Source organism: Macaca mulatta, chromosome 4 (assembly GCF_049350105.2).
Source record: "Macaca mulatta isolate MMU2019108-1 chromosome 4, T2T-MMU8v2.0, whole genome shotgun sequence".
Classification (NCBI taxonomy): Eukaryota; Metazoa; Chordata; class Mammalia; order Primates; family Cercopithecidae; genus Macaca; species Macaca mulatta.
In genome coordinates this window covers 120,133,523-120,146,919 of record NC_133409.1, presented here as the reverse complement: position 1 = coordinate 120,146,919, position 13,397 = coordinate 120,133,523, and the positions used below count along the sequence as shown (strand labels likewise).

Genomic DNA, 13,397 nt, shown 5'->3' with positions numbered 1-13,397 from the left:
TTATAGACATTGTTTGTTAACTGATATGATGGAAATAGCATTGTATTGATAGACAGATCCATGGAAAATCTATTTGTGGTTTTGCTAAATAGTTTCTATCCTTCAGTGGTTTACCTGTTTTCTCCTTTGAACTGATAGTAAAGCTTTACTTGATTCCTTATTAAAAGTAAATTAAATAATATCTTTCACATGTTTAATATTTTCATAAAGTCATGATGGTATGTTTTATTGAAAATTATATTTATATTTTTAACAGCTTTAAAACTCTTCAGCTTTAAAACTCTTCCACAGATATGCTCAATGGATTTACCTGACGGTTAGGTAAACTGTCAGAAGAGAAGTGCACTTCTTATGGAGTGCTTAAACACAGGCATATATTTGTATATTTACATATACCTATATTCCTAATTCCTACAAGTAAATTCAAATGACAATAGAACTTTACTATCTTTAAAAACACTTCTCTGCATATTTTCATATTTTCTTTTTGGTTTTGGTTCATAGACAACAAGTTATTTTCCATCTGTCGCAACACAGATTAGGAATTTGGTTTCATGGTCTGATCCTTTATTGATATCTAAGTAGATAAATGGTTCATAGAGATTTACTCTCTGTTGAATTAGAATCAAATGAGAATCTGTCTTTTCACTTTCTACATAGAGATCAAAATAAGTAAGAAAGTCAAATCTAGTAGGAAGGAGAATAGTTCTTTGATAACATGATAGTGACATGTTATTTACACTTGCCCCAAGTCTAAAATATTACAATTGAAGCTATAAGTTTTATCTGTGTCTATATGTCTATGTGTTTGTAATTCATAAAGGTCTTCATCTCTCTTTGAGTATGTAATGATTTTCTACATTCAGAGGATATTAGTTGTAATTTTTTTTTCCCAATTAAAGGAGCACTATTATAATTGGCTTACAAATTTAATAAGCACTCATATAAGAACAAATATTGGCGGGGCGCGGTGGCTCAAGCCTGTAATCCCAGCACTTTGGGAGGCCGAGATGGGCGGATCACGAGGTCAGAAGATCGAGACCATCCTGGCTAACACGGTGAAACCCCGTCTCTACTAAAAAATACAAAAAATATTGGCGGGGCGAGGTGGCGTGCGCCTATAGTCCCAGCTACTCCGGAGGCTGAGGCAGGAGAATGGCGTAAACCCAGAAGGCGGAGCTTGCAGTGAGCTGAGATTCGGCCACTGCACTCCAGCCTGGGCAATAGAGCAAGACTCCGTCTCAAAAAATATATAAAAAAAATTAAATTAAAATTAAAAAGAACTAACAAATATTAGCATTTTATGACACCACTTGATTATTTTATCTATCTCTATATCCATGTATATAGGGAGTTTAGCTTCCTGAGATCTGAGACTATATTGAACATTATAACTTACTGTGTATTTCTTTCAAAAACGAAAATATTTTATTTTGCTACCTCAGAAAAATTGCCAAAGTCAGAAGGTTGATTTGGCTATAAAACTATATTTTCTAGCCTATAAGTCTTATTCAAAATTTGCTAATTTTTAAAATATTCTTTATGGAAAAATGCCTAACGTATTATTTCTGCACCTTAAATATAATTAGAAAATATGAAATATCAAAATTTCAAATTGCTCATTGTATTTTTAATTATTATATATCTACATTACAAAATAATACACAATAAAATCTTGAAAAAGAGCAATATATTAACAAGAAATATTAGTATAGAATTTGGAATAGGACAGACTTATTTCACATAACTATGTGCTTTCCCTTTTATTTTCAAAATAATTATTATGGGGATTAAAAAAATCTGAAAGAACTAAAAGTTGGATATGAGGTTTTTCTTTTGACTACACCTCCAAAACAGCACATTTTATCTAAGGGGTGTGATATGAACACCTAAATTAAATCCAATGCTCTGGTTGAGACACTTTTATTAAATGGGAACGGTGGTACATTATTTTATGCTGCAGGTATTTACTATATTTAAAAGCTATTGCAAGTAATTTCTGTGACTAAAAAATAATTTTGGATTTCAACATTATTTCTCATCTGTTCAGATAGTCTAGACTTCTACTAGAATTTTGGTTTTCTATAATTAAATTTACAAATAAGTAATCTCTCAAAAAATTAGTAAGACAGTAAATTATATCAATAGACACATAGAAACTTGAATCTGCCTTGTATATCGGAGGAATCTACCTTGTATTTCTCAACTTTGTGTACATAGAGAAACAAAGATCTGCTTAAAGGAGTCCATTAATCTTTAAAAAAATTTATGCAAAACATTCTATCAAAATGTTAAATCAAATGTGTTAGGCAATTTTGGACTGCATAGTGGTCGGCAACCCCAACTCCTATATTATTCACAGGTCAACTGTACATATACCATGTACATAAAATATATGATTAATTATTAAACTTTGATTGCACAAAAACCTCGATATTACAAAATATACAAAAGTTAAATTAGAAGTTTTATTCTAGATATTTAAAAATGTTTACTTGAGGAAGGAATGTAATAAAATCATGATTCTGGGCAGTGGAAGATCTGTTCTTCCCAAAGGAAATAGAAGTAAAACAAACAGCTGGAAATTCCCTTTTTGAGAATTCATTCCTATTAATGTATATACATAAGACAATATTATTACCCCAAAGTCACTTCTTTTGTAGAGAAATTAACCTACCTGAAGAACATTTATAACATACTTACAGAAAATGTTCTGCATAGGTAAGTAAACAACTCTAGTTAAATAATGCTAGCTATCATTTCAAGGAATATAGTGCAATTTTCTATAAATTATTTTGTCATATCCACAATATATTAATACATAGGGTCACTTGGCAAAGGACTCTGTGGGAAAAAAAAATATGTAAGATCTAATATATGCCCTTTATTTTGCCATTTTTGACCCTTGATATTAAATAGATAAATAAAGTGACTTCAGAGGTGAAAGTGACTTTTTGTAATCATGATATGTAGAAAGCTGGATCCTTAAAACAATATCTGTCAAGGTAAAAATTGCATGGAAGTTAAATAAGTAATTAAATTTTATTAAAGACTATTGAAATAGGGGAGAGAAACTAAACTCAATTCTCCAAAAATAGAAAACAGGAGGGATTTTAATTGCGAACTTGAATAGAAAATGACAGCAGTCCTCCCTTTTGTTGGTTTCACTTTCCATGCTTTCAGTTACCACACTTCAAAAACATGTTAGTGATGTTCCCCTTCCTGTGTCCAAGTGATCTCATTGTTCAATTCCCACCTATGAGAGAGAACATGCGGTGTTTGGTTTGGGGGTGGGAGGAGGTAGGAGGGATAGCATTAGGAGATATACCTAATGTAAATGATGAGTTAATGGGTGCAGCACACCAACATGGCATATGTATACATATGTAACAAACCTGCACGTTGTGCACATGTACCCTAGAACTTAAAGTATAATAATAATAATAATAAATGTTAGTATAGTTTAGTAAGATATCTTGAAAAAGAGAGACAATAGTCACAAAACTTTTATGAGAGTATGCTGTTATAATTGTTCTGTTTTTATTAGTAATTGTTGTTAATCTCTTTTTGTGCCTAATTTATAAATTAAACTTCATCATGAGTATGTATGTATAGGAAAAAAATACAGTAAATACAGGGTTTGGTAATATTCACAGTTTCAGGCATACACCGGAGTCTTGGAAAGTATCCCTGCAGTTAAGGGGGAAGACTGTTATACTTGATGTCACTAGAGAAGAGTTGGATCAATGGAATGTGTCAAGCAGATTGAGTTATTATTGAGTATGCAAAGATTTTGCTCTGTGAGTAGGCCTTCTGTAGAGTACACTGGGAAGTAAGAGTACTATCGTATTTGATGTTTATATTTCAGAGACATGGTTCCAAGGTTCTTGATAAAGACATCCTATGCATCCTTAAACTGCCAAGAGGTTGGAAGAAGATTTACATACATTTCAAAAAGGCAGATAATTTACAATTGCAACATTTTTAAAGTGCATCCTATAAGAAAAAAAAGAGTGCAGGGGCCTGTAGGCAATCAGAAACCTGTCTTAAGTTTAGTCAAGGTGAAGGAAAGAAAAAGGCTGTTTGGCTTTATATTTAGGTAACTAAAAAGGAACAGATTTAAAAAATTATAGCTAGATGAATTAAAGTTCAAATTTATACTGGATTACAACCTAGTCATAAGTTCTGAAATAAAATAAACTTGATTAAAACCTTTCACATCCCAAATTTTAGTGCTCCATGGACTCTTCTACTTTGCTTGAAATTCAACTTCCCTTCCCAGTAACTCATAATAATATATAATTTTATAATGTTTTTATAGTAGGGGTGTAGAAAACAAGATAAACTTATTTATATTCGTGTGTTTCCATTCCAGAAGTATTTGCATTTAAAAGGACCTCACTCAGGGAAGGGACAGATTTTACCACAAAGAAATAAAAGAAAATTTTGGAATTTCTGTCTTTGATGATGAAAACTAAAATAAACCTAATTTTCCATCACATGTTTTAAAATACTGAGAAAAAGCAAGAATAACTTACTATTTACTCCATGAAATATTTGCTTCCAGAACATAAGACTGTGAACCAACTAAAATAAGTTTTTTATAAAGACTAACAGTTTGCAAATCAAGACTCACTTTAAAGATTCTCAGTATTTTGTGCCACCTATACAAAGCTTTCATTTATAAACTCTAACCAATCTCCACTAGATACCCTCTACAACTGGCCCAAGGCACTATGCCAAATAAATAACTTTCCACAACTTCTCCCATCTGAGGCACTACTAAGATTCTAGTAAGGGGTTGTTTTCCCTTATTGAAAGAAGTCTAAAATAATTAGTTTTTCTTGATCAGCAGAATTATCTGGTGATCTTTTGGAGGGTAAAAAGTGAACAAATCGAAAGTTCCACAAAATCTCATTAAAATGCACTCACTCTCAATGCTGAATAGCAACCAATGCACTACCCTGAGACCACTGGATATTCTCTCCAACTGTGAAAGTGACATAGGTACAGCATCAAGTCTAAACTCCAATTTTTTTTTCATCAACTTCACAAAAGTTATGTTTCTTTTGTTTCTTAAGAATAAGAAAACATTTTTAGTAATCTTTTAATTATATGATTCAAATATATGTAAATAGAAAAACTCTGTCTTCATCACTTTTTCAGGTGAGACTATAAGAGGAAGTCAGCTGGGAGAGGAAAGTGTGAGTTCTAAAACTACATGATTCAAGTGTTGTAAGTAAGTGATGAGTTCAGATGGTCACATCACTCTGGTGTTCCTTTGGGCAATATTTTTATTGTCATCTTTTAAAAAATCTTCTAAACACTGTCAGTTGATTTGAAATGGACTGATATTTAGAATGTTCTGGAGACATGATATTGTACAAATGCTTTCTGACATAAGTTTTCATGGGTTCCTCTCAATTTTTTATGCCTGGACACCTCACATTCCTCCCCTCATATTGTAAGCCATATATGTATCTCTCTAATTGGCATAATTTCTCAAAGGACAATGTGAAATTGCAGTGACCACTCTGGGGAAATTTTGACATGAACAAGATTGTTTATTTGACAGATCCAATAGAACAAAAAGGGAAAAATCCTCATGAGGAGATTCTCTGTCCTGTATGTCTAATAGAGAAACTACTGTGTATTATACAAAACCTCCTCTTGTATTTTCATGCTTCTGGGATTAAGATGCACTAGATTTTTAATTATATGGTCTGGGGAATTGTCAAGTATGTGAGTTGTTTAAACTGTCTATAATAATTTGTTCTTGCATGTATGAAAATAGGTTTTTCTGCATTTAAGCATCTCCAATGCTGTGCAGAAAGGAGATAATCTTTGCAATCATAATTTTATATCTACCAGAATCTAGATAAACTTAACTTATTCATTTTTCACTTTTTCTCCTTTTCTGTTTTGCTTAGAAAAAAAATCGAAATTAATTGACCATAAATATTTTTTCTAACATTCTATATTGCCATTCTAGGATTATTTTTCAGAGTGTCCATATTTTACAATGAAAGGAAATGATTAACTGTGCTTTATTCACATGTTTTCTCTTGCCAAAATTTTAACAAATCAGGAAAAGCATTCATGTGTATGGGTAATATTGTTAGTCTTTTAGTTGAGAAGAAAACTGGGCTCCATAGAGCTCTGGCATAATCCTAAAGTTTTGATTTTTCAAAATACATAAATACTGAGTTTTGTTTATTTATATTAGTATATGTATTTATTTATTCTAAAGAGGTTTATTTATTTAAAACGGACTCATGTAATTTTAAATGACACTTTAGATAAATTAACCTGATTTAATTTAACTTTAAGAGAAATATTCTATAATTATGTCCTCAAATTGTCTATGATTACACAAATCTAAAATTGATATAATTGAAATTTTAATAACAGATATAATTTAAAAGGGATGAATCTTGTGAATGCTTACTAATTTTACTACATTGATGTACTAGAATGTTTTATTGATACTACAAATCATAAGAACTTAACATGATTGTGTAAGTTTGCAATTTCTAAATATTTAGTCAACATTAAGAACTTATACAGATATTTAATCAAATTAATCAAATTATTTTAGATGCCTAAACAATTCCTAGTTAAGAAAAATATAAAAATATAGTCTCTAAACATAGATTTAAATTACCCCTGTCCTTATAGAATGGAAATAAGGTGTGCAAATACAGTTGAGGGATGTGTGTTTATATTTATTTTGCCTGTGATAAAAGTTGTTAAAGTTACATAAAATATGTAATCATAAAGTAATAAAATAGCTAAAATGATCTTAGATTGTTATCTTTGTGTATTTTCTTGAATCTAAAGAAATTAATGGCTAATTTACTTGAAGTTGGTGATTATTATAAAAGAATACTGAGAACTAAAAATACACAAAAAACCCCACAAATATGATTTGCTTGTTCCTAAAAACGGTTTATAGTTACTGAATTATTAAGTGTATTATAATATGTAATTATTTTTAATATACTGATAAAGCTAAAAGTCTTAAAGATAAAGTTGTAATGTAGTCATTTATTTGTATATTGATGTATATGTGATTGGCTAAATATATATATATATATATATGTAAGAATGTATTAAGCTTACTTCATGTATTTATGACTTGTAAACATATATCAAAATATATTTGAGGGCATACTTTTAGATGTTCTGTGGTATTTGAAGTCTTTTTGCCTGTAATTGTAATGCCTCTAGATGGTGAATTTGAAGGAAATAGTGACTTGTATCAGTTTTTACAAGGTTGGACTCAACGTAAACTGATATATTAATAAAGAAAATGGTTTATTAGTCTTTACTGAAATTTATACAATACACAGAATTAAAATATGGCTTTCTTAAAATGACCAAATTAGGTTATATCAAGACAAGATAGGTTACAAATACTTTGTTAATTCTCTAACTTTTTGGAAAACTTCTGAATCACTTTAACAAAAAGTTCCTATTCCTAATTCATTTAAACTGAAGATTCTTAAATTTTTCTTAATTATTGTTACATATTAAAAAATATAATCTTAATTAGTGTGAGACAAAAGTCAGGGGATAAAAGGAGGGCCTCTCTTTTATTCTTGCCATAGGCCTCACAATTTTTAGTGATGGAACCGCCTAGAAATTTGAAATTATTTTCATTTATTTTTATTTATTTTATTTTTAAGTAGTTTGCTTGTGTAAGAGATTAGAAATCTCTCAGAGATTTAAACATACCCAAAAGACAATGGCATTTCATTATGATCTGTAAGCAAAAAAAGTGGCATAATCACAACTGTATTTGAGATGCTTTAGTCAGCCTGTAAATTATAACATTAATAAAACACAAGAAGACTAGGAACAAAATGATTTTTCAAATTTTTTTACCTTTCCATATTATAAATGTAAGAAATAAATACAAATTTCCAAGTAGACTGCTGGGAATTTGTTTAAGAAGTTATATTTAAACTATGCAAACTACATATTTTGAATATTGAAGAATCAGAACATTTCTAACTTTTTAAAAAAATCAGAAAATTATGAGCTAAAGAGAAAAATGAAAAGCAACTATATAAATTTACCTTACCTCTTTTGTGCCTTCACATGGAAAAGAACATGAAGAATTATTATCTTCAGGATTGTTCACATAGATTGCATCTTCATTGCAGTTTGCAGTCAGAAAGAAATAGGCATCAATAACCCCTTGGCACTTTTCACCTTCAGATCCTTTAAAAAAAAAAAAAAAGAGAGAGAGAGAGAGAGAGATAAAAAATTAAATAAACACTTACATACTTGAATTCACAATGAATTATTAAGGACTGTGGTCAAATTACTTGAAAAGATAAATTTGACAACATCTGTCACAAAATAAGTTCCTATATGTATATGATATTGAATTTGAAGGACACCTCAGAGCCCAACACTCTCATGTTAAACATGGACTGAGAAATACAGCATCACAAGAAGACACAGCTCCCAGGCCAATTCACTTTTTAAAATAATCAAATGTTGACTAAACTGTAATTAATAATTATAAGAAAGGATAGTAGAACCATAAAAGGAACAATGTCCTATAACGATAATAAAAGCAGAGATTGCAAAAGAGCAGAAGAAAGAAGTGACCTATATTCAAGAGAATGTGGCCTATATTCAAGAGGAAAACTAACATTTTAAGGCCCAGACTAGAATTAACAGACAAGGACTTTAAAATGATTATGCTAAATTTGCTGAAAAGTCCACAGGAAAAGAAGAATAAAATAGATAATTAGATAAGGAATTAGGGAATGATAGATTTTGAAATTGTAGGAAAAACTAAACAAAAAATAATTGTAAATATCAGAATTGTAGGGAAAAAGAAGTTAATTAAGCTGGGCTGATAACTTGTTATTGGTCATTAGTAGAGGTAATAAAAGAACATAGGAGATCTGATCCAATCTTTTTGTAATCATGACTACATCTCCTAATAAACAAACACAAAATATTTGTTAGAGGACAGTATTTATCTAAAGAATCTTTTAGCAAAATATCTCTGGCTTTGGATCACTTATAGTAAACAAATCTAAACTCTAGGGACTTGCAAGACATCATTTCTTAGAAAATATCACGTAAACTGTGCATTTTACAACTGAGTTATAAATTAGAGATGATTCATTAGAGATGATGCTCCCTATCATGTGAATATCTCACCAAGAAATCTCACATATTACTGGAAAAAACAAGGAGCTAGTAACCAACCACAATATCCCAAAGCTCTTCAATCATACGTATGTAATTTGACTGTTTATAATTTTAAGATTTCAGACAATTATGGCTATATTAATAAAACAATAAATGGATGAGATTATAAGAAGATCAGACACAAGAGAAGAAAAGATCAGTAAATTTAATGATAGGTCAATAAAAATTCTACCTGCAACATTCTGAGAGTAATTAACTCAAACAGGATTATGCTAGCTCCATATAATTAATTGATATGTGTCCCTCCCTCTGTGTTTTTGTGCAAATCTATATAGATTAGAATGAATATCGAAAATTTGGAGAACTTTAATAGAAGGCCATATATTTCAAGCATGTTTTTTGTGGGAGGATTTTTAAAACTATTTTATTCAGTTAATTAAAAATTGTAGGATTATTTAGAATTGAAATTTATGATTTGGTCAGTTTTTCCAATTAGTATTTCTTTAGAAATTTATCCATTTCATTTACATTGTCCAATTTATTAGCATAAAGTTTTTCATAATGATATATCTGACTAAACATTTGGATTTAACTCTTAAATTTTTCCCGCTGCCTCCCAAAGACTCAAAAAAGAGATAATGAAAACAACAACAACAACAAAATAAAATGAACGTTTTAACCCACGAAAAAGAGCGAGAAGATGAAAAAATGACACACTGACTAAATTAGCAGAAAGACTACAGCCAAAACACAAGTGAGAGGACATAATCATGAAAAAAAATATTGGCTTAGCAGAAATACTGAAATGCTCAGGGTTTAAAAAGCATCTGAGAATCTGATACTAAGGTGGGCTCTGGAAACAAGATTAGCTGACACTCAGAGCCTCTCTCCCAACTCAGTGATCCAGATTATTATTCTAACCCCTCACTCAGCTTTACAAACAATTTCTGAGGTTTATTTTCAGGAGTTAAAGAATCTCAGGGGCTCCTGTCTTAAGGACACCAAGCTCCTTGAGGGTCCCCTAATGAAAGCCTAGTTGCCAACCTGCAACCCTCTCATAGAGCTCCAGTCATCACGGCCCATCCCTGTATGGTCAGTTTCCAGTCAGCCTTCTTAGTTCCTCACCGTTAAATATGATCACTCCACATTTGGTAGAAAGACTCCAAACGAGAGAGAACAAATCTTCAAAAACAGCATTTACAGAAAACTGAGACCCTACGCAAAACAGAAGAAAATTAAAACAAACAAAACTATAACATTTTGAGAGAGAGAAGAAAAGCCATTTTACCCTTATTGGGAAACAAAACAAAACAAAACAAACAAAACAAAACAGAATATCACAAATGATGTTACAAATGTATACAATTTAAAGGATGGAAAAATGCCCTAGATTATAAAAATATAGTAAAAGAAATTAAAAATTCAAACTCATTTTGAGATATTCAAGTGGGGGAATGAAGTAGAAAATAAAGCAATACAAAAACAAATAGCAAAGAGAAAAGAAATTATGAGAAAATGAGAGGATCGATTTAGGAGATGTCATATTCAATTGGTGGAAATGGGGCTACAGAAGAAAAAAAAAAAAAACAACAGGAAAAAGGACTTTTTAGGGGAAAAAATACAGAAACTACCTAAAAATGGAAAGCTTCCAAATAGAAGAGTTTAACAAGAGACAACAAGAACATACTATGTAAAAGTCTCAACATTGTGAAATTTCAGAACACTGATCAACAAACATAGAAAAGTGTTCCACAGAAATAAACACAAATTATATATAAAGAATCAAAAGGTTGTCTATTATACACATGATTCTACACAGTTGCATGCCTTTCTTTCACCTTATGTATCTCAGTCCTAGATGAGTTCTACATACATTTCCATATCTATGTTTATTCTTTTTCTTAATAACCAATGATACCAGCTATAAAATTATACGCAAATTATTTAGCATGTGGATGTATTCCCAATGATCGGAAGGTTAGGTCAAATGGCATAGAATTTGTAGTATTGACAGATATTGCAAAATTATCCCACTTAGATATTATAGTGATTTTACATTATTGCCAGCAATGGATAGTCATTAACTTGTCCAACTCTAAAATTTTTGCCAGGCTAAGAGGAGAAAAATTTATATACTTAAAGTGTTTTTAAAATTGGACCTCTTCAAGGAGAACTACAAACCACTGCTCAATGAAATAAAAGAGGGCACAAACAAATGGAAGAACATTCCATGCTCATGGATAGGAAGAATCAATATCGTGAAAATGGCCATACTTCCCAAGGTTATTTATAGATTCAATGCCATCCCCATTAAGCTACCAATGACTTTCTTCACAGAATTGGAAAAGACTACTTTAAAGTTCATATGGAACCAAGAAAGAGCCCGCATTGCCAAGACAGTCCTAAGCCAAAAGAACAAAGCTGGAGGCATCATGCTACCTGACTTCAAACTATGCTACAAGGCTGCAGTAACCAAAGCAGCATGGTACTGGTACCAAAACAGAGATATAGACCAATGGAACAGAACAGAGCCCTCAGAAATAATACCACACATCTACAGCCATCTGATCTTTGACAAACCTGAGAGAAACAAGAAATGGGGAAAGGATTCCCTATTTAATAAATGGTGCTGGGAAAACTTGCTAGCCATATGTAGAAAGCTGAAACTGGATCCCTTCCTTACATCTTATACAAAAATTAATTCAAGATGGATTAGAGACTTAAATGTCAGACCCAAGACCATAAAAAGCCTAGAAGAAAACCTAGGAAAACCCCTTCAGGACATAGGCATGGGCAAGGACTTCACGTCTAAAACACCAAAAACCATGGAAACAAAGCCAAAATCAACAAATGGGATCTAATTAAATTAAAGAGCTTCCGCACAGCAAAGGAAACTACCATCAGAGTGAACAGGCAACCTACAGAATGGGAGAAAATTTTAAAGGGCTAATATCCAGAACCTACAAAGAACTCAAACAAATTTACAAGAAAAAGACAAACAACCCCATCAAAAAGTGGGCAAAGGATATGAACAGACACTTCTCAAAAGAAGATATTTATGCAGCCAACAGACACATGAAAAATGCTCATCATCACTGGCCATCAGAGAAATGCAAATCAAAACCACAATGAGATACCATCTCACACCAGTTAGAATGGCAATCATTAAAAAGTCAGGAAACAACAGATGCTGGAGAGGATGTGGAGAAATAGGAACACTTTTACACTGTTGGTGAGACTTTAGTAAACTAGTTCAACCATTGTGGAAGACAGTGTGGTGATTCCTCAACGATCTAGAACTAGAAATACCATTTGACCCAGCCATCCCATTACTGGGGATATACACAAAGGATTATACATCATGCTGCTATAAAGACACATGAACACATATGTTTATTGTGGCACTATTCAAAATAGCAAAGACTTGAAACCAACCCAAATGTCCATCAATGACAGACTAGATTAAGAAAATGTGGCACATATACACCATGGAATACTATGCAGCCATAGAAAAGGATGAGTTCATGTCCTTTGTAGTGACATGGATGCAGCTGGAAACCATCATTCTCAGCAAACTATTGCAAGAACAGAAAACCAAACACCGCATGTTCTCACTCACAAGTAGGAATTGAACAATGAGAACACTTGGACACAGGAAGGGGAACATCACACACTGGGGCCTGTTGTGGGGTGGGGTGATGGGGGAGGGATAGCATTAGGAGATATACCTAATGTAAATGACGAGTTAATGGGTGCAGCACACCAACATGGCACATGTATAAATATGTAACAAACCTGCACGTTATGCACATGTACCCTAGAATTTAAAGTATAATAAATAAATAAATAGATAAACAAACAAATAAATAGCTTTGATTGCATTATGAATAGAGTTTAGCATTTTCCCCACACATTTAGGGATACTCTCTATGTCTTCATATGTAAACTGTATGTTTATATTACTGACTTACCTATCAGGTTTTTCAGTTTTTGCCTCTTAATTTCTAAGTTATTGATATATTATTGATCCTAATCTATCTTTTGTGAGTAAAATCTCTGTGCGGTGTTTCTTTTGCATTTTGATTTTTATCTCTTTCATAAGCAGATATTTTTACTTGTAGTAAAATTCACAAGTCTTTTCTTTCTGACATCAACATTTTTAGTATTAGCTATAAACATCTTCCCCATCCATTTTATTTTTCGTTTTTCTCTTTTAATTT

The 13,397-nt window shown here is 31.6% G+C and overlaps 1 protein-coding gene across 3 annotated transcripts in view; it reads right to left on the bottom strand.

The window, feature by feature from the left end:
* Nucleotides 1-13,397, bottom strand: part of EYS (EGF-like photoreceptor maintenance factor) — a 1,786,799-nt gene that overhangs the window by 1,624,569 nt on the left and 148,833 nt on the right. For all 3 annotated transcript variants that reach the window (XM_078001263.1, XM_078001264.1, XM_078001265.1), the window contains exon 7: nucleotides 8,087-8,226. In XM_078001263.1, the coding sequence (XP_077857389.1) occupies nucleotides 8,087-8,226 (140 nt within the window). The remainder of the gene's footprint in view (nucleotides 1-8,086; nucleotides 8,227-13,397) is intronic.